Genomic DNA, 27431 nt, shown 5'->3' with positions numbered 1-27431 from the left:
TTTCCCAATCTCGTCAGTTCATCTGACATCAGTTTGACCCCTTTACACTCTGTTGCTCTGTTCCTCTGTCACCCATTGATGAGCAGAAGACTTTTTCATCCTTTTCTGCCTTCTTAGCTGTAATAATGCTGTACCCAAAGTCAGTTAAAGAGTGGGGTGCAGAACAGATGATATTTTCTGATCTTGAATGTCATGCTAACAAAGTTTCATCCTCCATCTGCCACCTTGAAACCCCAATATTGTAAGATCTTACTAAGGAGAAAACAACATTGCAGGTAAGAAGGAAAAGACACACAGAAAATGTGAAAATAATGGATGTTTAGAGCAAGTAATAAGACCACAAGTCACATGCTTAGGAGAATAAAACAAAATAGGATTCATTGGCTAAGAATTTAAATACCAGAACTGCTGTTCAAAGCATTTGGTAAGTTTTGGCTCAGGAATTTACCAGAAATCAACAGAAACTATGTTCCTTCATAGATCAAGGATGCGTGGCCTGTTTCTTTGTGCTCTTTAAACCTTTCCTAGCTTCCATGTTGGTATTATAAAATAATAAGTGAAAGCTGAAATAGAGGAAACACTTCAATTTTTTTTCTTCAACACTACTGATTACAGAGCCGATCAGAAGGAAATCCTTTGAATTCCAGGATCAGGATTACAATTGGATTTTGCCAAATTAACCTTGCAAGAAGTTTCAAATAGTAATCCAGGACTATACTAATTTGATATTTGCTTCTAGTAGGAATCATTGTAACATTAGTTCTAACAGTAAGAACAGAAATCCCAAATGATTCTCCCTGACTGAACTATGAAACATGCCCTTGGATTTCTACCCCTGATGTGGCTCTGTTTTTGTTAATGCAGAAGGAAAGTGTGGGTGAAGGAATTTGAGATGTTAAATTATGTTCAATGTTTTGAATTTCCTTTTTTCCATAATTTTAGTAGACGAGTGAGCACATTTATTTTAAACTAAAATGAGAATAGGAATCTGAAAAATACACTAAACTCCCACAATCTAACAGCCTGAGAGTCATCTCATTAAAAACTGTTACTTTTCAGGAATGCAATTTTTCTTTAGGATGTTTTCCAGCCATCTGTTTAGGAGTCTTTCTGCATTGGATTGACAGTGGATGTAGAACCCAGTCACTCACATAACCACTTCTACAGTAAAGAAGCCCTTTCCACTGCTTAGTGTTACTCTGTAGAAAAATTTAAGGTTGGCAAACAAGCAAATAATACATAGAAGTTGCAACACAGAGACAAACCATGGCTGTGTTTACCTTCCAAGTGAGCAATTAGTTTTAATCCTAATTACCCAACTTGTTCCCTAACTTCTTTGGGGCTTTCATCATATTTATATATCTGGTTCAAACTTGCACATTGACAAGTCCCTGGCTCAACTCCTGATCCTGAAAACAAATTTCACGTCTGCACAACTTGCTGTTTAATGACCTTTACGCTGTCTACGGTTCCAAAACAAGAGAGTGATTGCTAGGATAATCTCCAAGGCCCTGGTTGCTCTAAGTGGATCTAGAACTGATGCAGTCACTGAACAATTAGGAATGTGATGAGGCAAATTCTTAAAAGGCTGTGGATAAATTTTGGGCATCAGAGGAATAGTAGGATGTGGGGATTGGTTGGAAAAGTGGGCAATGAAAGCGGAGCAGCTTCATTAAACTGAAGAGCCTACTTCTACTGTAGTTCTTGTATTCCTCAACCTCTTTGTATCCGTGTCCGTTCGTTACTGCAAACAGTTGGCCCATCATTTCAGAATCTTTAAACACTTTTAATTTTTGGTCTCATAGTCTTATGTCATTCAAAAAAATGTGGCCTTCTGATACGTTTATTGTGCCCTCTACAATTTCAGTATTCTTTCTATAAAGTGCAGTAACCAAGTGACCGATTTCTTTTTAAGGCTCATCATGTACTTCTTGGCCATTCCACACCTTTTACAATGGAGCCTAAAATTGGATTTTATTTGTAAATAACCTCAGATATCCAAATGCAGTTATTTCTGGTTCTTTTTTCAATATTCCTGCTCTGTGCTTAACTTTCATTTGGTATTAGAGTACAACTAATGTTACACAATGAATTTTTGATGATTGTATTGCATGCTGTTTCACCACCTAATCATGTCCTGTTATAGCTTCCGTTTACTCCTCCAGAAATATTCTGGTCAAGAAATTGGAGTGTCGTAAAAAAATATGCCCTGGAAGCAAAAGGCTTGCATAACATATACTAGTTTGTAGTATTCACCTGTGCACACCTCATCAAAATGATTGTTCTGTTGAGCCAACACCAATTGTGTTGTTTGGTGTTTCAGATACTGGGCTGAGACCTGGAATAATGAGTTCAGATCTCAGCATCTGGGGAATAAATTAACCTGATTTTTTTTAAGCTGGTATCAATAAATGGTGCCCATGAAAATACTGGCAAAAACCTATTGCGTTCACTCATATTCTTAAGAAATGGAAATCCAGCCAACCTTTCCCAATTTAGCCCTCATACGACTGTAGATCCACAGCAGTATGGTTGATTTTTAACTGTCCTGTGAAATGTTTAAGCAGGCCACAGCCTGTACAAGATCTCCACCTTCACCACATTAAGTATAATGATTGAGGAGGGTAAGGCATATTCACCAGTTAGGGATGGGAATTAAATGTTGACCTTGCTGGTAAAGCCCAAGAGTCTCAGTGCAAATTCGTGAATCTGGTATCCAACCCTGTTGCTGTTATGTCAGTGGATACCAGAGTTGAAAGGGGATTGGAGTGTGGTATAGCTCTGCAGCAGGATAGTGAAATTGCTGAGATGCCAACCTGGACAGGGTGGCAAGGGCAGAAGTTAGCTGTTTTCTATCAGATTGACAGATTTCTTGGTTCCCATCATCAGTGCCTGTGGTCTCAACCATCTGCCAGGTAGCGTAGATTATTTGTTACAAATGGTGAAAGTCTTGCACACTTAAAGCCTACAACAGCTTGAGATCATGCCGACAAGCTCCTCGTCTGCTCAGGAACAGCTTTCCAGACCCTGGTGGGGATGAGGCACACCCTCGCGATAGCATAGGGCAGAGTGAGACAAGCAAGCACACGCCAGCCAGAATACAGTATATAAGTCACCACTTGATGTTTGAATGCTGCTGTTTTTATTATATCTATAAATACTCTGTTTACACTTTCCTTCTACTTTAACAGTGGTGCAAGGATTTCTTATGTTCAGGGATTTAGGTGGCCAAGTTCAGGAACTGATTCAAACCATTCAGATGAATGTCTTCTCCCTCTGAAGGGAATGATCATCCTTGTTCTGATTTCGAGTTAAGGTGCTCCCACACCACTGTACCCACCCTTTGGTACAATTTGTCACTAAACTTACAGGCTTTTTCAAGGCTAAAATTACATTCTTTGGGAAATGAAGTTGGAATTAAAGAAAGCACTTTGCTCAGGAAGAGTAAAGGAAGCTATACTTTGTGATGAGTTATACTATATCTAATGTAGAAATGCTTAATTCTGGCACTGGGTACAACAAAGTTGCAAGTATTCAATTTCAATGCTGCAAGATTGTCCCATTTTGACAGTTATAGAAACATTATGTAATAATTCATCATGTCCTGGTTTCAGTACCTCTGCGAGAAGGTGGCCTATTCATTTCCATAGCTGGCAAATTGTGCCATTCAGAGTAAGATCAGGTCATTAACTGGGAGACTGGCATCAACCACCCACTCCCAGCATCATGTGTAAAGGTGCCTCCCTGGCATTGCCAGTTTCAGATACTCTTCTGAGGCTGGCCTTCATGAGACAAGGAGACCTCATTGTAATTGTTTTGCAGTTCCGTCGTTGTCAAAGCGCTGCTTCAAGTGCCAATGGGCGTTTTCAGCGTCGAGCAATCTCTCTTGGTACCAGCTGTGTGGAGAGCCTACAGGTATGTTTTGTGGAGTCAGTTGGGGCACGAGTCCATTAAGAAGATGATTGGATGGATATACTCCACCTCTTCCCTGATGGTTTTGCCTCTACTGTCAACAGTATTGCCAATGCCAAATGGACTTGCCCCTAATGGAAGACTGAGTACAATTATTCACATAAGTGCACTGATTCCATGTCCCACTCAGCAGTAACCTTTCACATAATTTTTGACCATTTTAGTATTGTGCTGGCCAATGTTTTGATAACCATGATACCTCCCATCTTTTACATTAGCACTTATTTTTGTATTTTTTTTCTAAATCATTGAGATCCACAGAGGCAGTTCCTTGGAGGACCAAATCTCAGTTATAACATGAAGGTGAGGCACATTGTCAAAGTCAGGATGTCCTTTTCTGCCATTCTGGAAGGAAAACGCACAGGGAAACATCCTGTGTCACCACCTTTGCATGGCTTGAACAGAACCAAAGTTTATCCTCATACTAAACAAATTAAATCCACACATCCAAAACAATTCAAAATGCTTTCCAGGTGTCTGTGCAAGTCACCAAAGCGATCATCAAGACAATGCAAATATCAAACATTTTAGGTGTTGGTAGAATGTGAGATGATTGAGAGTAAGTGCTAAACAATTGTTTTCAGATTTTAATTTATCATTTTCCAGTTACATCTGCTAATCTGCCTGAGCTTCGCACTCTTCCCTTCTGGGAAGAAGCCTCTCCGTATTAAATGCCTTTCAAAATGGTTCAGGGAAACTGTCTTGGGGAAGATCTTCTAATAATACCATTCTCCCTTTGGACACAGGTCTGAGCTGTGTTTACCATTTGCAACAATTAAAGAGGTCAAATGCAAGGGTGTGAGAATCTCTAGCATTTCACTTAGTGTACCAGTGAGATGTGGAAAAATGAGAGAAGTTGGGATTTCAGAACAGTTTTATGGTAGAGTACATACTGCTCTGTATGTGTACTCAGGAAATAAAAGGGAACCAATGACATTTTTCAGATAAAAATGATTTTGATGAAGCTGCAAGTATTAGTGAATTCATTGATTTTTAACATTGAGAATAATTATTCAATTTTTAATGCAAACGATTATTTAATAGTGGATATATATTGGTATCCATGAGACTTTGATGTTTGTTACTTGTGAGGTTTGAGACCTGCTAAATGTGAAATAAACATCATGGCAAGAATTGAAACACACTCGCCACCCTTTTCCAAAGAGGAGCTTTTAGCATGTATCTTTTTTTAAATAGCCCTTTAGATTTTCTTTTGTGTTTGTGTGACTTCATTTCGGGATTGTTTCATGTGGTTTACATTGCTGGGCACCCAGTCGGCACTTTGTTGGTGCAAGTTGCTAACAGTTGATGGCAGTAGTCAGTTAGGACATGCAGAATGTGGAAAGTTTTGTAGCATTCAAGCTTGATTACAAGTGGATGTAATGGCCGCATTTGGGTGAGGGAGCCTTGTGCATGTAGTGGGCATGTTTGAGATATAATGGACATCTTGGATTTTTGAACAGATGGAATATAGTGGATATTATCTAATGTATGTTCTTTTTCAATAATTTACTGCCTTGTTATCTAATGCTTTATTCTCAATGATTTGCATTGTAACCTAATATTAATAATTTTATCTAATTTACTATCATATTTAATATCATTTATTTCTCAGTAATTTATTACCTAATGTACCTATATCTCTCATTTTTCTGCCTTATGTAATGTAGTCTATTTCTCAGTAATCTACTGTCTTGTTATTTTACGCAATAATGTGATATCTTTTGTTTTCATGCTCACATGGTCAGCCAGCATTATTGCTGTTTCACATGCATCCAACTATTTGTATGTTGTCCTGTTATTATGCGACATTAACAAAGCTTTCTTAAACTATACATTATATAATATCTAACAGAAAGGCAATTCACTGATACACATATTTATAATGCTGTTTTCCAATGTAGTCCCACAAACTAAAATGAGCATTTGATTTACAGAAGTTAAAACGGGCTCTTTTTCCACAGAAACATAAGCAATGGTGACAGTTGAACATAAACAGTTTAACTTCACATTTAATACCTTATAAATGTTTAAAGGAGAACAAATAAAGAGATTAAATTCTACGTAGTTTATTAAATTAGAAAAGGGATGAAGAACTTGCAAACTTCTAGATTTCTCCATTTAGCCTTGAAGTTTTCTATATCATTTTAAGCGCAATTTCACCAATAAACACGAGATTCTGCGGATGCTAGAAATCCAGAGTAACACATAAAATGCTGGATGAACTCAGCAGGTCAGGCAGCATCTATGGAGAGGAATAAAGAGCAGACGTTTTGAGTTCTGGCTCCCCTCTTACCCTTTCTCTTCTCTCACCTGCCTATCAGCTCCTCCTTGTGCCCCTCCTCCTTCCCTTTCTCCCATGGTCCCTTTCCTCTCCTATCAGATTCCTTTTTCTTCAGCTCTTTACCATTTCCACCTATCACCGCCCAGTTTCTCACTTCATCCCCTCTCCCCCACACACCTACCTTCCCCCTCACCTGGTTTCACCTATGAACTTCTCACTTGTCCTCCTTCCCCTCTTTCCCCCCCCCCCCCCACCTTCTTATTCTGGTTTCTTCCCCCTTCTGAAACATCAGCTCTTTATTCCTCTCCATAGATGCTGCCTCTCCTGCTGATTTCCTCCAGCATTTTGTGTGTGTTACTGAGCCAACAAATATTGGCACAAGTGGTATAGGTTGAAATAAAAGCGGAAAATCCAGGTTCCCCCCAAGTGATGTTCAGCTTCTCAGGCTATTTATAAAGTGCCTTTCATTTCAGGATTGGTTTGAATTTTTAGCTTTTGTCTACACCAAATGTTTCAAAATAGTTTCAGGCAAATAAGTAATCTGCCTCTAACATTCTTCATAATTAATACGTATATCTATCGTTTCTAAAATTTTGAAAGTGTCCTTGAATATTCCATGAAATAATGTTCTTCGTGATCTTGAACACTTAGCTTTTTCTGAAACTATTCATGTAAATATATTAACAGTAGACAATACATAATAGCAGTATGTGCCTAAAGAAAGGATAAGTGGGATGCATTCATGTTATAGTGCTCCCAGTGTGGTAACATCTGCAAATATGATTCAATACCTTTATTAAAAATAGGCACTAATACTAGGCTCATAAGACTCAAAACAACAATCGTGTAGCATTTCTAATTTATTCAAACAATTTACAGGTGCAAAGCAAAGTTCTAAATATTATAGCGTAATCATTTGTTCCCTCCTACTTTAACTTCTCGGTACTATGCTCTTTTACATGGTACAGGTTGTGGGACAGGTCAATCTTCCATCTGACCTAGATCTTCTGTTGAATACAAATTGGATTAGTGATAAAGAGGAACAGAAAGCCAAGGTGATAATGGATCTGCTCAACCACATGCCATCAGAATCTTCTGCTGTCATCACATCGGCCAACACCATACTCACAGAGCTTTTCAGTCACAGAGGTACCATTATCATTAAGACCCTTACCACATTTATACATTCATATAATAGAAAGAGGAAATATTTAAATAAAGTAGAATAACAAATGCGTGAGATTTTTGCTTATGACTTGCTTGCAGTTAATAGATTCTACATTCATATTTACTTACAACATAGTAGGAGGCCAACTGGCACATCAAATGTTTGCTGGCCGTCAGAGCAGTTCCACCAGTCCAAACCCTAGCCTTGTAATACTTCCGTGTAATCTATTCTCATAAGCCTATCAACTTCCCCTAATTTTAGTGCCACCTACCTACAGTAGCAGTAATTTACATTACAAATGCGAGAATGTCAGCAGATGCTGGAAATCCAGACTAACACACAAAATGTTGGAGGAACTCAGCATTTTCAGAACTTCAGTCCTGAAGAAGGATCTCGGCTTGAAACATTGACTCTATTCTTTTCCATAGATGCTGCCTGACCTGCTGATGAAATTCAGAGCAATACACACAAAATAGTGGAGGAAGTCAGCAAGTCAGGCAACATCTATGGAGGGGAATAAGCAGTTGACATTTCAGGCCAAGTCCTGATGAAGGGTCTCAGTCCAAAATGTCAGATGCTTATTCCCCTCAATAGATGCAGCCTGACCTACTGAGTTCCTGCAGCATTTCTGTGTGCATTTTTCAAACCTAAACTGGTTTACAATTGCCATTACCTATTTTAGTTAAAATTCTGATTGTTTTCTAATAAATTTGATTATGCAGCTATCTCAACTTTATTGGAGAGTTCAGTTAATAATGTACATTACTTAATGTCAATCAAATACAAATAGAATTATGCTGGCAGGAAAGAAATTTAAAGTGAGATTAGACCAGACAGTGTAAAAGAATTTTGTTTAGGCTATATAGATAGTTCTTTTACATATAGCTTAAACCAGTTCATGGGCAAATACAAACTTAGAGCATTCTGAGCTTATTTAACCAAGCTTTGGAGCTAGAGCAACATACAGTTTATCTGAGTAATACAGTTTCACATCCATTCAGTGGCCACTATGTTAGATACCTCCTCTACCTAATAAAGTGACCTCTGAACGTATGTTCGTATTCTTCTGCTGCTCTAACCCATCCACCTCAAGGTTTGACACGTTGTGCATTCAGAGATGCTCTTCTGCGTACCACTGTTGTAACGAGAGGTTATTTGAGCTACTGCCACTTTCCTGTCAGCTTGAACCAGTCTGGCCATTCTCCTCTGACCTCTCTCATTAACAAGGCATTTTCACCCACAGAACTGCCGCTCACTGGATGTTTTGTTGATTACACCATTCTCTGTAAATTAAAGTTTACATGAAATTTACTGTTGAACATGAAGATCCCAGAAGCTCAGCAGTTTCTGAGATAGTCAAACCACCCAGTCTGGCACTAGCAATCATTCCACAGTCAAAGTCACTTAGATCACATTTCTTCCCCATTCTGATGTTTGTTCTGAACAACAACTGAACCTCTTGACCATGTCTGCATGCTTTTATGCATTGAGTTGCTGCCACTTGATTAGCTGATTAGAAATTTGCATTAAGGAGCAGGTGAACAGGTGTACCTAATAAAGTGGCCACTGAGTGTACAATTTAATGGCAATGAGTTTAACTTCTGTCTGCCTCTATTACTAATGGTAACAGAATTTGCATTCAGGTTTATCCACCCTCAGCCAGAAAAAATAGTCCTTACCTAACTTACAAGCCCTCAGTCCCAAGTAGAATAAATCACTGAATTATGAAAAGCATAAATATAGTTGAGTTGAGTTATACAAAGTTAAAAGCTTCTATCCAGGACATGGGAACGAGTGGCCTGATAGGGGAGCATTAAACACAACCATCCTACTGTTCACTGAGGCAAGTCAGACCAAACCATCCCATGGGAAGGATCACATGTACCGGGAGGAATGGATTAAAGATTCTAATACCATGATAATTTATTGCATTATACATCGATCAATATATCTGTTAAATTTCATGGAAAGATTTAAAAAGGACCTGTGAGGCAACTTACACATGCTATGGAATGAGCTGTCAGAGAAAGGAGCTGAGGTAGGCACAGTAATGACATTTAAAAGGCAATTGAACAGGTACATGGATAGGAAAGGTTCAGAGGGATAGAGGCCAAACAAGAGCAAATGGGACTGACTTAGATGGACACCTTGATCAGCATGGACAAGTTTCAGTGCTGTGTTACTCTATGACCAATGTATCCCAATGGCCCAGATTTAGGTCTGTGGTAAACTCCCTGCATTTACCCAAACAGACATGGGTTTGTGAGTATGAATGTCCTGAATTTGTTGACAGATTACTGCTAGTGAATGTGGAATGTGTCATTGTGATCCACTGCTGACTCTGTATGGTGTAGTGCAGTGCAGAGCAAAAATTCGGAAATTCCTCAGCATTTAAGTTGGTGAATCCACTTGTGAATCCTATGGTAGATTAACTGGAGCAAGAACCTTGAATCAACTCATTTGCTGGATATTTTCTGGGTGTCAAATTGAATGTAAAAATAAGGTAAATTATCTTACTTAATTGTGAATGGTGATCTCCCTCCTGGTAATAAACAGGCCCAGTATTGCTTGAAAGAACTCAGTGAAGTGGGATTATTGTACAAGTTGCCAGTCTTCTCCACGTGTCCACTATTCTCAAAGAACTACCTCTTGCTCTGCTTATCTACAACTTCAAATTGGGATTCCTGATTCATTCTAACACACTTAATTGGAATATACTATAAACTCAAACACGACCAAATCCTTTCAACATCTTAACCTTAACTAGATTGCATCCAAGCATACGTGTCGCTGGTGAGTCCCCTGGTATAAGTTCCCTAATCTTCTATTCTACCTCTGAAATAAAATGCAATTTTGAGTTCCCTTCCTACATTATCACATGATGTAATGACATGCAAGGAAAGGGTAGAAATTAATTAAACCCAAAGAGAAACCATTATGTTATATCACAAGTATATTTTTCTTAAAATGGACCTGGTGTTTAACAGCGAAACCACTTATAATCTGGAGTTCCTGTAGGGCTAGCAGTATCTTAGCTGTGTTTATTTGAGGATTTATTAAATCTTTTAACCAGCAAAGAGTTTGCATCGGTCATTATGTGCATTAGAGTGAGAGACAACCAATAAAAAATCTTACAGTGTGCTCACTACAGCAGAGGTCCCCAACCACCGGGCTGCGTGGAAACGATATGAGTCAGCTGCACCTTTCCTCATTCCCTGTCACGCACTGTTGAACTTGAACATAAGGTTGCCAACTGTCCCGTATTTGCCAAGGACATTCCGTATATTGGGCTAAATTGGTTTGTCCTGTATTTCCCCCGCTGAGGCAGAGCATCTTGTGCCGAAATGGCATAAAGCAAAGAATCAATTACCATTAATTTATGTGGGAAAAATTTTTGAGCGTTCCCAGACCCAAAAAAATAACCTATCAAATCATACCAAATAACACATAAAACCGAAAATAACACTAACATATAGTAAAAGCAGGAATTATATGATAAATACACAGCCTGTATAAAGTAGAAATAATGTATGTACAGTATAGTCAGGAAGATGAAGGGAAAAGCGATTTGTGGGGAGAAAAAAATTGGCATGTACGCACATGCGCACACAGGTGCCTGCGCAAGGTTTCATGGTCATGGTAGTCTTTCCTGGGGTAAAGTGTCCCGGGATTTGACTGCTACTTTTGTCCCTTATTTGGGAGTGAGAAAGTTGGCAACCCTAACTGTAAAAGACATGCAGAGGTGAGTTTAACCCTACTTGAACACCCCCCCCCCCCCCCCCCCCCCCCCCCCCCCCCCCGGTCGGCCGGTCCGCAAGAATATTGTCAATATTAAACCGGTCCATGGTGCAAAAAAGGTTGGGGACCCTTGCCCTACAGTAACAGAGTGTATATAAAGAGTCACCAGCTGATAACCCTTTCTGTACAGTCTGTGCTGGGCCTCACAACCACTTTTGGTTACAACAGTGAATGAGGCCATATGCCTGCACTTTGATTGGAAAGAATATATATAATGGACTTCAATTGAGTCATATCAATCTTCCCCAAATATTGGGATGTCCTTGCTGATTACCGAAGTTCCCTGTGAGTAGCGTAGCGGTTAGCATGAGGCTATTACAGCTCGGGGCATTCCAGAGTTCATAGTTCAATTCTGGTGCTGTTCTGTAAGGGGTCTTTACGTCCTCCCTGTGGAATGCGTGGGCTTTCTCCAGGTGCTCTGGTTTCATCCCCACAATCCAAAGACATACCAGGTAGATTAATTGGTCATTGTAAATTGTCCTGTGATTAGGTTAGGGTTAATCGGGTTTTTCGGTGGTTGCTGGGCGTGGCTCAGAGGGTCTACTCTGCGCTGTATCACTAAACAGATAAAATAGCCCTGCTGCGCTAATGTTAATGGTGTATTCTCCATTCCTTCCCAGCCGTTTTAATTCCACAGCAATGCATAATGCTTGTGCCATCAAAGTTAGCAGTTAGACAAGGCACATATTTGGAGACACAATGACACATGGTTGGAATCCTCCAGGTTTTGACCTGAAACATCGACAGTTCCTTTCCTCTCCCAGGTGCTGTTTGACCCAATGAGTTCCTCTAGCAGATCGGTTGTTGCTAAAACACATTTGGTTAGCACGTCATTCATCATTTCACCAGTACCCTGTGGCCAATGTGTACACATGCAAATACACTGCTCCATTTACTGAGGTATTTTCAACACCTAAATACACGCAGTCTGTATCATCTGAAGAAATGAGACAGCAGGCACATGAGAACATCATAGCTGCATGTTCCCCTCCTACAACTCAGCCCTTCTGACTTAGAATTATGTTGCTGCCCCTTCAAGTAGCTGAATCCAAATCCAGGAATATTTTACCTATCTGAATAGTGGGATTACCTTCACCACAACTGCAGCTGCTCAAAAAGGTGGCTCACTGACACTTCCTCAAGAGTGGGTTGGGTTGGCTGGTAGTTGGGTTGCTGGGTTGGCTGGTAGTTAGAAATTGGAGAGAAAGAGTTGTCTTGTGTTTATGTTTGCTGTCTACCAATCTCTGGGAACATGCATGGTTCATCTTTTACAGGGACAAGACTGGACTCGTTTTAGGAACGTGAGTGACCAGAAAGAGTGGTTGCTATCTGGGCAAGAGTTGCCCATCATGCAACACAAATGTTGAGAAAAATAGATAAAATGATAGTTAACTACTTTCCATCACATCAGAGATGTTGACCCTGAACATTCTTTTTGAATTTGTTTCAGGAGCTGGAACTCTATTCAAAAATGCTGAACCCATCCGCAGATACACAGACCTTGATGAAATAGACACAAGCCGTCTAATATCACTAATCAATAAATCATTTGGGAAAGATCTTTATGAAGACTACATTTCAGTAATAAAGCCCAAGCTACATTCTGTTTATTTGTCTGAAGGGTAAGTGTTTTGCCACCAACGGGGTTTTGTGAATTGATTCCTTTCTTATTTCTCTAATTCCTTTAGTGAAATGAATGCATCTGGCTTTAATTAACTTTGAAATAATTGGAAAGTGAAAAAACTCATAGGAGATTGATAGTAAATCTGGAGTATTGAGGAAATCCAGGTTGAAATCTATCATGGGCAGAAGAAATCTGAGCCCAGAAACTCCAAGATCTAGCACAAGATGTGCACTGTGCAATACAGCTCTGATTATGTAAACCAAGGAAATGGGTACTTAATCGCTTGTTTCATTAAGGTCAAAAAGTTACTTCTGGGTCATCTATGCAAGTTGCACCTCAAGCACAGAGCCTTTTAACAAATACCCAGTAACATGTACCGGTGTGCCACACGTGTTTGGACAGCATCTCTGCTAAAATTAGCTGACCTGCAGATAGTGCAGACTACCTTTGCAGAAGGTGACTTTCACAATGGGTGTGAGACCTGCTTCAGCAAGTTTTTTTTAAATTCCAAAAACAGACTTTATTCACAATAGATTACAGATGCAAAGGAAGAAATAGTGCAAAAAAAAATTTTACATTCATGGATGTTAGTCTCCACACAGGAGATTAGTGTGCAAACTTAAAGCATATGGTATTGGGGGTAAGGTATTGGTGTGGGTGGAGAATTCGTTGGCAGACAGGAAGCAAAGAGTGGGAATAAACGGGACCTTTTCAGAATGGCAGGCAGTGACTAGTGGGGTACCGCAAGGCTCAGTGCTGGGACCCCAGTTGTTTACAATATATATTAATGACTTAGACGAGGGAATTAAATGCAGCATCTCCAAGTTTGCGGATGACACAAAGCTGGGCGGCAGTGTTAGCTGTGAGGAGGATGCTAAGAGGATGCAGGGTGACTTGGATAGGTTAGGTGAGTGGGCAAATACATGGCAGATGCAATTTAATATGGATAAATGTGAGGTTATCCACTTTGGTGGCAAGAACAGGAAAACAGATTATTATCTGAATGGTGGCCGATTAGGAAAAGGGGAGGTGCAATGAGACCTGGGTGTCATTGTACGCCAGTCATTGAAAGTGGGCATGCAGGTACAGCAGGCGGTGAAAAAGGCGAATGGTATGCTGGCATTCATAGCAAGAGGATTTGAGTACAGGAGCAGGGAGGTACTGCTGCAGTTGTACAAGGCCTTGGTGAGACCACACCTGGAGTATTGTGTGCAGTTTTGGTCCCCTAATCTGAGGAGAGACATCCTTGCCATAGAGGGAGTACAAAGAAGGTTCACCAGATTGATTCCTGGGATGGCAGGACTTTCATATGATGAAAGACTGGATCGACTAGGCTTATACTCTCTGGAATTTAGAAGTTTGAGGGGGGATCTAATTGAAACGTATAAAATCCTAAAGGGATTGGACAGACTAGATGCAGGAAGATTGTTCCCGATGTTGGGGAAGTCCAGAACGAGGGGTCACAGTTTGAGGATAAAGGGGAAGCCTTTTAGGACCAAGATTAGGAAAAACTTCTTCACACAGAGAGTGGTGAATCTGGAATTCTCTGCCACAGGAAACAGTTGAGGCCAGTTCATTGGCTATATTTAAGAGGGAGTTAGATATGGCCCTTGTGGCTAAAGGGATCAGGGGGTATGGAGGGAAGGCTGGTACAGGGTTCTGAGTTGGATGATCAGCCATGATCATACTGAATGGCGGTGCAGGCTCGAAGGGCCGAATGGCCTACTCCTGCACCTATTTTCTATGTTTCTATGTTACATTCAGTAGTGTAAACTTTTGAAGAAAACAAAACAAACAAACGTAGCACTATTACTGCTTACGTGGTCCCCGAGGTAATACTTCCACACTGAACTCTGTCCCTCTATGTGCAGTGGCAGAAGGAGCTTATACTGTGGTCCTTCCCCACAGAGACTGCATTGGTTGCACTTCAGTGCATCCCTCAGCACATACTTGTGCAGCCTGGGCGTCAGCAGCATTCCCTGACAGACCTCTAACCGTGCTGGAAGACCAACAACTGTCAGGCAGACAAAGGGCATCCTTCGTTAAATTGGTTACCTTCTAGCAGCATTTAATATCTGTCTTGGTGTCTGCTCCTGGGAACAGCATGGAGATCAGAGGGTCCTCTGATACACAGCTGCTGCTGGGCATGAACTGGGACAAGAACCTTTGCATCCGCCTCCACAGCGACTTAGCAAATCCACAGTCTGTAAAGCACTGGGGACCATCTCTTCCCCATTGCAGCTGTCCTGAGGGCAATGTACATTGAGGGTGATAAATAACCTCCAAATTCCCCCAAAGCCCATTTCAAGCTCAGACGTCCCTACCCAACCCCTTCCCCCAAAAATCATTCAGCATTTCCCATAGCTGGGCCTCTCTATCCCTTTTACCTCCTTCCAATCTACCTGAGATATCTTGGAGCTCATACACAATGGAATTTTCCATGCTGGATCCATATTCAGAACACTTGGCAACCTATCACACATTGCCAGTTTAGCATACCTTACCTGCCTGGATCAGCAAATTTAAGCCAAGGTCATTTTATGCAATGCAGTTGGCAGATTTCCCTGAATTTATTTAACATGCTATGTCATTAAGTCAAATACGTTTTCCAGTTTTACACTACATTGCCACTGAGTGCAGTCCCCTACTCACGTAATATTTACACTGATACAATTTCTAAAAGACCATCAAAAATGAGGACCATAGTTGCTTCCTCCCCCACCTCCACTCCCCACTCCTTCAAATAGCTCAGGCATATTGAGGCCAATCTGCGATGACCCCTTTGTCTTCCCATCTGAGACTAGTTGACTCAGTGTGGAGACTGACTTGGAAGGATTCAGTATATTTGATTATTCCCATAACAGACAGACATAATATCTGCTCTTACACAGCTTTGCAGATATCCTCATAGATCACCTTTGCTATGTGGTAGAGAAAATTCTAAAGAGAAAGAAAAACATAATTAATTGTTCCATGGAATGCAAAGTGACAGACTTTAAAACAGTCCCAATATTCTTCAAAAAGGCAGAATTATGGCAAATTATTGTTTAAATGTAATTAGGCATGTTATTAGTAGATTGATTTGTAGACAAAATCTTGACTGCATTCTTCTAGCATATGGCATGATTTGCTGCAATAAATTATAGCATAAGAATGGGTTTGAATTGCTCATGCAGCTATTCTCTATGTTCCCATAGGTACAGTGCTGCTGCAATTATCACCACGGAACCTGTCTTGAATGGGATGCCATATCTTGATAAATTTGTTGTCAGTACAAGTAAACGCGGCCAAGGGACCAGTCTGATGTTGTGGGAATGTATTCAGCAGGACTTTGAGGCACTTTTTTGGAGATCGAGGACAACAAACAGAATCAATCCTTGGTAAATTCGTAATTTATATATTGACTGTATATTATTTTAAAAATCATCAGCCACAAAGTTTACATACCAGAATGGTTTCAGGTAACCCAGACTTTATTCAGAGAACCTACAGATAGCTGCCCATTATTTTGTTTAGAGATTCGTCAGTTTAAGTAACACAGCTCCAAGCAGAACAGGATTTATCATTGCTCAAACACCAATGCACTCTTTAATACAAACTAAGCAATATAGATTTATGGTGTAGACATCAACTTAAAACTTCTTCAACCATATATTATAACATAAAATAGGGTTCAACAGCACTCTTTATTTGGCAGCCTGAGTGTTTAGTTTGAATGGAATTTTATGTGTGATCATATACACATGTTGCTTTACAATATCATCCACCATATTCAGAAAGGCAGTTGCAAGTACGCTGGAAGTGTGAGAGTAGGCAGAGTTTAACATGTCTTCAAAGCCAGTGCAACTAAATTTGATTTCCATGATCCAGCTCACTCTATGAGTTTAACTGATTTAACGGATGTTTAACACTAAAAACACACCTGGACTAGAGCCTTCTGAGTGGAAGATCAGACCCAGCAACATAGATTCTCAGAACAGTTGCTGCCATTCTATGCATTCCTGTGCTATTGACCAGGTAGGTGTCTGGTTTGCCTCCAGCTACCATCAGTAACCCTGTGTTACTGATGCTGTGTTACTTTCTCTAGACCCCACTCATTGTACTTTGGGATTGACCTCAACACCCCTCCAGCTAGCCACCTCACCAGACCCCAGCTAGTCACACTTTCTCACCCTCTACAGTTCTAAGCTCTCTGGCTCTCTTTAGCTCACACCCATGAGAAATACAACAACTCACTGCTAAAAGCAGATGGACATTTCTCTTAGAAATCTGGTTTCAAATTAAGTTTAAATATTAAAACAGTAGCTTGACGTAAAATACATGCGTGTATATACCACATGTAAAATTCTATACAAATTTGGGACGGCAAATAATGAAAACTGCAGAGCCTGTTTTTGTATGCATAGATTGACATATGTCTATGTACCTCTTGTCAATTCAACAATTACCATTCTCCTTATATCTTTCCCATCTTTCTTCTTATTACCACAGATGTTTTTTGTCAGCATTCTCCTTACTTTATGTCTGATCCATTTCCCCCTCAACCCCACATAAGACCTTCTTATGGTCTTGGATGGGGTTGAGAGGGATATGGATGAGACATGCTGACGTGGTTGAAGAGGCTCGATGGACTGAACGGCCTAATTCTGCTCCTATATTTTATGGTCTTATACTTCTGTTAATATCTTAATTTTATTCTGCTGCTGTTATTCTCCAATTGTTATGTGTACTTGCATAAAGTACAGCTACATTAGCAAAGATAAGAGGGAATTGAGAGCCAAGAGAGAACCCAATATCCCAAATACCATAGAAACTAATTTACAGATGTAAACGATGACCACCTGCTCTGAGATTTTGGCCTATTTGTAAAATGATTACACCACAGTATGCAAAACTAAATGTTCATGTTTTCAGTTTAGTAGAAAGGTCTGGACAGCTTCTGGATCTATATACTCTATTGGGTTCTTAATCTGAAACCAGCCTTTGTTAAATCAGTCTGGACAAAGAGGTTTTGTGTTCTCCCAATTTTCACATACTTAAGCTAAAATAAACACCCTTACTCCCAGCAGCCAGCTTGTTCCTTGTTCAACTGCTGTTTCAGTGTATATGACCCATGGCAATGAGTGTCAATTTTTCTTTTAATTGTGGCTAACCTTGTCTGCCATCTGTACAACCACCTTAAGACAGGTCTTGGGCTTTAATTACTAAGAGTAGGATCCGCTGTGCTTCTCCACCTGTGCACGTGCTCTCGCATTCAATATAGCATAGAGTCCAATATGTGGCTACTTACAGAGGCCCCTAGTGGCACCATGGTTGAATAGGCTCAGTAGATACTGCGTCGTCTTTGATTGTCTGCATCCCTCAGTGCAAAAATTTGAAGCTATAAATTCATGGAATTCTTTCTATCTTGATTAGAACATGATTAGTTGGTTCAGTTAAAATGTATCTTTTTTCCCAATTAAATTAAATGCCTGTCTTTATTGAAAACATCCTCATTGGGCTTACACAATAGTGGTGTGTGTGTGTGTGTTGATTTTTTTTAAAAATTCCATTACCCCTTTATGCTATTTTTTTACTCTTTATGTATATTTTTCCTAAAGAGTTACTGTAATTTATTGCTACCATTGTCACTCAGTGCACAACCAATTTTAGATGCCTTTCACTTGTGCAGGTATTTCAAGCAATGTGATGGAAGCTTTGCAACTGGACAATGGATAGTATTTTGGTATGGCCTATCAAATATGCGTGACTCTTATTGCCTGGTGGACTATGCAGAAAATTTACCTGATTCTTTTATCAAATCAAAGGAGCCTGTAAATGAGCAAACCTCGTCTATGACGGAAAACTAACTCTCTTCACTTAATGGATTCTTTTTCCATCTATGTCCAAAGAATCAATTGTACTTTAAGGTTAGACATGCTTCAGTTTTAGCAAAGATTATGGTTGCAATCGCTCCTCCTTTTGTAAAAGTTCACCTTCAAATACTACTAATGGTAAAAGAGGGAAAATTTCCACTTAAGTTGGCAAAGCATAAGTGAATAAAACCAAAACAGATGAAACCTCCCATTAATGTGATGGTCTAAAAGCTAACTACACAGGATTGTGATCTTTAGTGGTAGGATAGTGCAAAGTAGTAAGTAAACTTTCTTAACTGAAACAGATTTATTATAATGGGAAAGGAGTGCATAGGCTACCTGACAAAATGTCTCTCAATCAGATTGTTCAGGAAAACAACTGAGTATTTCTTTTTGAAAGCGGGGGAGTCAGGCTGATTGAACACGAAGTACAGTCTATTACGAGTTAATTTGGACATTCTCACACCCTATTTTATATTCTGACATTAGTGGGTGGAAAGTTATATGGGGAGTGTAGAATGGCTGATCCCAGATGATCAAATTTCATTGGTACTTTTCAAAGGCACAGTTGGCTTTGTTCAGAAACAACACTATCTAGTTTTGCTGCTCCTTCTAATGTCAGAGAGGATAGAAGTAGACTGGAAGGTCCTGTTTGCTTCAGGGAATGGGGAACAAGGGCCATTTATCAAAAAGGTACCGCCTGGGAAGGATCACAGGATGATCAATTGAAATGTCCTTTCTCCAAAGGAACAGCCTCTCGTCTATATTCTTGCTCTATAAGTAGAAGCTAAATATCATCATGTTTATATATTCTTAATGGAAGTGGTCTAGCATTAAGGATTGGAACATCAGTTAACTTATATAAATGTCCTAGAATAATTCTAGATGCATTGTGTATTTAAACAGTTTGTGCCAGATTTTCAGTTCATTGTGGCAACATTTTTATTCCATTTTCATGGTGATGGAAATCTTTCATCATCACTTCCTAGAAACATGATCAGCCTGCTTTATACATTCTGTATTCTCAACAAAAAGCAAATTCTTTTGAAACTATTGAGTTGCATGCCTGCTTTTGTACAGATAATCCATTACCAGAGCCAAAACTGGTTATATAATGTAAAATATTTGGAAGAATACACAAGTGCTGGAATCAAGGCAACTTTAGATCCAGCATTCATGGTTTTTTTTAATTAGTCTTTATGTATCTGCAATCCTTCTCAAAGTCTTAAATTTTGATTGTAAAATATTGAAACATAGTTTTAATTGCATGAATGAAATTGCCAAATACTTCCTTTCTGATACCTCCTTGTGATAATATTTTGAATTTTGAATTCTTGAGGGCTTTCATCACAAACACCACTACAGTGGAAATCTATTATGGGAGAAGGGAGGGTCTATATTTTAGTAATCTAATGGAAGATACTAGAATAATAACATAGTGAGTGCTTAGAGTGGTAATAGCAGTGACTTAATTTATGTATTAGTACACTGATCATAGATGGGTACATTTATGAGAATTTGCTTCTAATGTAAAATCTAGTTCTATAGCTATTCTCCCTATTAATGGTGCATTTATTTTTATGTGGATTCGGTCCATTAATATAGTAAAAATAGGATTCAGCATAAACCATGTAATTTCTTCCTATATAACTATTCTTTAAAAAATCAAATGCTATACTACTTTTGTAACATGAAATGTTGAACCCTTATAATTTTTTATAACTGGAAAGTATTTACTGCTACAATGTTCTTTGGGCTATTTCTTACCAACATGGGTTGTATGAAACAAGCTGCCAGAAACAGTGTTAGTAGTAGAGATGGTTACAGTTACACCATTTAAAAGACATTTTAATAGGTCCGTCGATAGGAAGGGTTTAAGAGGATGTGGGCCAGATGCTGCACATGGGCACCTTGGTTGACATGGACAATTTGGGTCAAAGGGCCTGTTTCTCTGTTTTATAACCCTATGAATCTAATATCCACATATAAAGTACATTTGGGAATTGTAAAATGCTGAGAGATAAATTTGCTATTATCTAGTTTTATAAATTATGGTGGATTCCAGTGGGTCACTGTTAATAGATAACCTGTGGCTATATAGTATTAAAAATGTAACAAAACCAATGGTCTGTTTCTCCAAATGTCAGTTCTTTTAAATTGGATGCATCTGCCCTAATTCTTTTCAGATACACAAAGGGAAAATTGACTATGGATAGCCATGCTTAATATGTATATAATTCTTGGGTGTTGGTTTTTCTTTGCCTTGAACACTCAATTCTATTGAATTTAATGGAATTGAAAGCAGAATGCTAGTCGCCAATACTTTGTGTGTTTAGCAAAGAAATTGAAACCTCAAGTAATTTTGTTAGCATGATGGTTAGGGTCATTCAATGCCATTTGTGATTTGTGAGAGGTAAAATTACTGAGCACCACATCTCTGATAATATGATGCAATCTACTTTTGTCCAGTATCACAAGACAGTAAAATAAACATAAAAAGGCCATAAGTCATAGAATGGACTGACTTTGAAAAACATTCATGGAGGTAACAGATAACATCACTTAAATATTGACAGACATTAGAGTTACATGCCAAATGACAGATACATCTCAGGAAAATTAAATTCAGAAATATTTCAATTATTTCAAATATAAATTACTTATATGAAATATTTTAATCAACCTTCGCATTTATTTTAACTGGACAAATGTTTATTTGTATGCTCCTCTGTCTAAGTGCTTCCAGACTAAATTATAATTTTCTTCAATGTACCACAATAAAAGTATCAATATCATGGAATTGGAGAAAAAAAACACAATTGCTTTACAAAATAAATTGGAAATTGGCCAGATTAACATAGTGCCTGTATGTGAATCACTGCTTGGATACATTTACGTGTAATCCACTTGAGTCACATAGCTCATTTAATTAGTGCTGTACTGTTTCCATCATAGTCAGATGGAAACAAACCTACAATTGCCCCCTTTTCTCTTGAGGCAAAGAAGGGAGAGATATACCTTAAGTCTAGCTGTGAACACTGTCCTGCTTGTAAAGTGTACATGAATAATAGTCTTTGATTGAAATAATCCCTGTGACTAAGTAGCAATCATTTGCTGGTAGGGTCTCATACATGAATAAAGATGATACTGATACACCTGGCTGTTTCCTGTTTCTTATCACGTATTTTATTCTACCAATATACCTTTCTATAGGCTTGATTTTGCATTATTCTTTACTATAACTAAAACTGCCAGTTTTCTTCTTAAAAATAAAAAAAAATCATCTTTCGATGTCTTGAATGGAAGAAAAAACCCGTTTTTGGAAAAACAAGAACCACTACATCCTAGGCTTTATTCTGCCAATGTTTTCAGATTTTAGCCTCATAGAACTTGTGCTAAATATTGGTTATGCTTCCACATAAACAGTTCATTCACATAGCCATTTGAATGTATGACAAGCAGATTGTACACTGTGGTATAAAATGAAAGTTGTCAAGGTATAAATCCTTAATGTATGCAATTCTGTACCTTGTACCACAGAGCAATTTTCTTGTATTTAAGTAATTTACATGAAGTGACAAAGTTAGAAAGAGGTGTTTTTGGTATTCTGATGACAAGAGTGACTTTCTACCACAGGCTTCTTTGGTTATTGCTTCACTGAAATTTCAGTTTACATGGCTGAAATTTACTGTTTGATATCTCACTTTTTTTTTCTTCAGTTCAGTATCCAAACCCATTATGACAGCTCTAATTCACTCATTTGCATTGCCTCAAATTATGGACCTCTTCACTTAAATGTTGTTTTTGCCATACATAGGCCATTAAAACATTGTTCTGAAAGTACTCAATTTCCTGTAAATGGAATCACAGATGCTCACAACCACCCTACCATTAATTGTCATAGATATTGTTTGGTTGTTGTGGCTGCTAATTTGAATATCTAAAGTATGATAGCCAAGCCAGAGTCTCTTCTTTTCCAGCAGCCACAGGTGTAGTTTGTAAGGAACAGTGCCAAACACTCAAGAACAAAAACCCTGTCTAAATTCTCTGCATTCAATGTACAAATCAAAAGAAATGAAATTATTGCAACAAGAATGTGGCAGAAATAAATAATAGAAGCCTATTTTTTTTAAACTAGTCATTTTTTTTACATCTCACTTCAAGGCAGAAACACATACAAATATTTTAAATTGTTATGTTCAAAGTACTGGTTTACAGTTCCATATTTTAATCTAGTGAATGAAGATATTCAACACAGCATTATAGCAATGGACAGTTTGGATAGATTTTATTTAATACCATTGTTATGCAACACATATTAAGGATAAACTGATATGTGGAACAGTGCTGATTTTTTAAAACAGAAAATTGGGTACAGTTAAGTATCGACCAGAGCCCATGACTGACATGATGTAATGGACACTATGAAATGTGAAAAAATATTTATTGATTTTTTAAAAAAATCTCTCCAATATTGCACAGCACCCGCTTTACTATGATTTTATGAAGGTTGCCAATATGATTAGACCTACAAAACTGCCAATTAATGTCCTTCCTTACTCTTCAGTCTTTAATTGCAGAACAAAAGACACAGGCAGAACCCGGGTTACGTAGGGGTTCCTGAGAACTGTCCATAAGCCGGTTTCTCCGTAAGTCAGAAACATCTGTTTTCTCTTGTCCGAAATACACTTGCTATAATTCTTTCATTCCATTGAATATTCCCTCTAACACCACCCATAATAAAACTAATGAAATATATACTATATCCAATCATTATTATCATCTGGAAGAATGCTTCAAAAATGTGTGGGAAAATACAATTAAGTAGGCATTAGATGAAACATCAAGAATTTTTTTAACTAAATGGTTATAAGTCCCAGAATGTTATTGCATTGTAAAAGAGAAGATACTGCCATCTGTACCAGCTTTCTGAAATTGTTACATCTCAATCCTATGACCTTGCCCTTCACAATTAGAAAAAAATCCAGCCCTTTTTTTAAAAAAATTGTGAATTCTATCAGTATTAATAGATGTGGAAAATGATTTCTCTAATTTTCCATTCTTTCAATGAAGATTTTAAATGCATATCCCCTGGATTTACACGATATTGAACAGATCTCATTTTAGCTGCTTCATAGTGATTTTTTTTTAAAACCTTGGTCCTTACTTATTTTAAGGGAATTGTTCAGTTTTAGGTGAAGTAGAGGCTAGCACATAAAATGGAGCACAAAAGCCTCTAAAAGGAATTGCCATTATTTCTTTTCCAGGACCCACAGATTGTAATCCTAATCTGTAAATTGGAAGTGCATCTTACTAAAAACTAAGAAAGTGGAGAAAAGGAATACTAATAATACTTTGTGCTTACACTCACTTACTGTCTCAAAAATCATTTCCACCCTAGAGGTGGCAATGCTAACTGTGTGTGTCAGTATACACAAGTGGAAAGATAGTGGGAAGGTGAAAGGTCACAAAGTATCCAATAATGATTGGGAGTTATTTTCACTATTTTCATGCCACAGTTGTGACTGAGTGGACTGCACTATTGCCTTCTTGAATCTGTAATTCTGTTACACTCTGTGGAAAAGGACAGCTCCAAGTATCAATCACCACATAAAAATGAAGATTCCCTTGAAAAAAAAATGACCAAATTGCTAGAAATGTATAGTTCAGCACCAAAAGAATTGGGATTTTTTTTCCACAAAACAGATGCAGCCAGCAGAGTACTTCTGTAATCATCATTTAGTGTCAGAATCATATCTAATTTGTGCACAGGAACTTCCCATAAAATATGGAACAATATGACAAATAGATCTTAATAACAAGTCAATTTTTCTCTACTCACTGCCTGAGCTGCTGGGCATTTCTGACATTCTTCTTTTGGTTACACGTCTGAGCAATAGCTCTGATCGTAATTAAACAACCTTAATGTGTTCCTTGGTCTGTTTTCTTTCTAATTGCCCTCATTAATAAATGAGCCAAATGGAATCTCAACAACACAAAAATAACTTGTTTTCTCACTTTCCAAGTTCTGAAGAAGGATCACAGCACCGTGGTCAAACAAAATGGAAATAGGCCATTCAGCCTACCAGACCATCAAGCAAAAGAGGTGATGCTGGAGTTTAATATATGAAGAATGATCTCCGGAGTGACAGATGGCCTTTTAAATAAGGATGCCAGCATCTTGGATTATCAATTAGGTAGATTACCAATTTCATTGAAATTTGAGATTGCCATTTACACTAATCCTGAAAGTGGGATACCCTGAAACATTAATTCATTCTCTCTCCCATTAACTTTCTGTCTTTCCACAAATCCTCCCTTGACCTGAATTTTTCCAAGTTTTTCTTTGTAAAACATGATGCAAGCCTTGGCTTTTGTACTCTTAAGACTGTGCTTATCTCTATTTGTGCACTTTTTGCATCTTGCTCTAATAAAATTTACTCCAATCTATACTTTTAATAGCTTTGCTTCATTGATTTATTATTCATTATGTGGAAGAGATCGAGAATCCCGGATGGTCTGTTGCCTCCCTGGTGCCAAGGTCCGCGATATCTCGGATCGAGTTCTCGGTATTCTCAAGAGGGAGGGTGAGCAGCCGGATGCCGTGGTCCATGTAGGGACCAATGATGTGGATAGGAAGAGTGAGGAGGTCCTGAAAGGTGAGTTTAGGGAGTTAGGTGCCAAGTTAAAGGACAGGACCTCCAGGATAGCAATCTCAGGATTGCTACCAGTGCCATGTGCAGGCGGGTTTAGAAATACTAAGATAGCGCAGATCAACACGTGGCTGAAAACATAGTGCAGGAGGGAGGGCTTCAGATTTATAGATAATTGGGCAGTTTTCCAGGGAAGGTGAGACCTGTTCCGGTGGGACGGTTTACATCTGAACTGGAGGGGGACAAATATTTTTGCAGGTAGGTTTGCTAGAGAGGCTCCGGTGGATTTAAACTGGATACAAGGGGGGAGGGGAACCAGAGTGTAGGAACAGATGTAGGGGAGAAGGAAGAAAAAGAAAATAGTAAAGTTGTTTGCACTGTTAGCGATAATCAGAGAGTAAGAGGTGGAAAATTTCTTAAATGCATTAATTTTAATGCTAGGAGCATTATAAGAAAGGTGGATGAGCTTAGAGCATGGATTGATACCTGGAAGTATGATGTGATGGCTATTAGTGAAACGTGGTTACAGGAGGGGTGTGATTGGCAACTAAATATTCCTGGGTTTAATTGCTTCAGGTGTGATAGAATCGGAGGGACAAGAGGGGGAGGTGTTGCATTGCTTGTCAGAGAAAACATTACAGCGGTGCTCTGGCAGGATAGATTAGAGGGCTCATCTAGGGAGGCTATTTGGGTGGAATTGAGGAATAGGAAAGGTGTAGTAACACTTATGGGGGTGTATTATAGACCACCAAATGGGGAGCGAGAATTGGAGGAGCAAAATAGTAAGGAGATAGCAGATATTTGTAGTAAGCGCAAGGTTGTGATTGTGGGAGATTTTAATTTTCCACACATAGACTGGGAAGCCCATACTGTAAAAGGGCTGGATGGTTTGGAGTTTGTAAAATGTGTGCAGGCTAGTTTTTTGCAGCAATACATAGAGGTATCAACTAGAGAAGAGGCAGTGTTAGATCTCCTGTTAGGGAATGAGATAGGTCAGGTGACAGGTTTGTGTTGGGGAGCACTACGGGTCCAGTGATCACAATAATATTAGTTTCAATATAATTATGGAGAAGGATAGGTCTGGACCCAGGGTTGAGATTTTTGATTGGAGAAAGGCTCACTTTAAGAAGATGCAAAAGGATTTAGAAGGAGTGGATTGGGACAATTTGTTTTATGGGAAGAATGTAATAGAGATATGGAGGTCATTTAAAGGTGAAATTTTGAGGGTACAGAATCTTTATGTTCCTGTTAGGTTGAAAGGAAAGGTTAAAAGTTTGAGAGAGCTATGGTTTTCAAGGGATATTGGAAACTTAGTTTGAAAAAAGAGAGATATCTACAATAAATATAAGCAGCATGGAGTAAATGAGGTGCTCGAGGAATACAAAAAATGTAAAAAGAATCTTAAAGAAATTAGAAAAGCTAAAAGATATGAGGTTGCTTTGGCAAGTAGACCATAAGACAAAGGAACAGAAGTTGGCTGTTCGGCCCATCGAGTCTGCTCTGCTATTTTATCATGAGCTGATCTATTCTCCCATTTAGTCCCACTCCCCCACCTTCTCACCATAACCTTTGATGCCCTGGCTACTCAGATACCTATCAATCTCTGCCTTAAATACACCCAGTGACTTGGCCTCCACTGCTGCCCGTGGCAACAACTTCATAGATTCACCACCCTCTGGCTAAAAAAAATTCTTCGCATCTCTGTTCTGAATGGGCGCCCTCAATCCTTAAGTCATGCTCAAGTTAAGTAAGGTGAAAATAAATCCAAAGGGTTTCTACAGTTATATAAATAGCAAAAGGATAGTGAGGGATAAAATTGGTCCCTTAGAGAATCAGAGTGGATAGCTATGTGTGGAGCCAAAAGAGATGGGGGAGATTCTAAACAAAATTTCTTTTCTTCGGTATTCACGAAGGAGAAGGATATTGAATTGTGTAAGATAAGGGAAACGGGTAGGGAAGTTATGGAAACTATGCTGATTAAAGAAGATGAAGTACTGGCACTTTTATGGAATATAAAAGTGAATAAGTCTCCAGGTCCAGACAGGATATTCCCTAGGACCTTGAGGGAAGGTAGTGT

At 38.8% G+C, this 27431-nt stretch overlaps 1 protein-coding gene across 6 annotated transcripts in view; it reads left to right on the top strand.

The window, feature by feature from the left end:
- Positions 1-25137, top strand: part of nags (N-acetylglutamate synthase) — a 38846-nt gene extending 13709 nt beyond the window's left edge. Inside the window, exons 4-10 of one of the 6 annotated variants that reach the window (XR_011883861.1) lie at positions 3823-3915; positions 7225-7405; positions 12673-12844; positions 16044-16226; positions 18518-18755; positions 23269-23350; positions 24728-25137. Coding sequence is in view for 3 of the 6 variants with exons in the window: in XM_072249213.1 (XP_072105314.1) it covers positions 3823-3915; positions 7225-7405; positions 12673-12844; positions 16044-16226; positions 18518-18695 (807 nt within the window). In the remaining 3 variants the exon portion in view is untranslated. Of the gene's footprint in view, positions 1-3822; positions 3916-7224; positions 7406-12672; positions 12845-16043; positions 16227-18517; positions 21850-23268; positions 23351-24727 lie in introns of those variants that run through there. The other 5 variants (XR_011883863.1, XR_011883862.1, XM_072249215.1 and 2 more) reach the window with 5 other exon arrangements.
- Positions 25138-27431: the final 2294 nt, after the last annotated feature.

Source organism: Mobula birostris, chromosome X (assembly GCF_030028105.1).
Source record: "Mobula birostris isolate sMobBir1 chromosome X, sMobBir1.hap1, whole genome shotgun sequence".
Taxonomy (NCBI): Eukaryota; Metazoa; Chordata; class Chondrichthyes; order Myliobatiformes; family Myliobatidae; genus Mobula; species Mobula birostris.
This window is presented reverse-complemented; position numbering and strand designations above follow the sequence as displayed.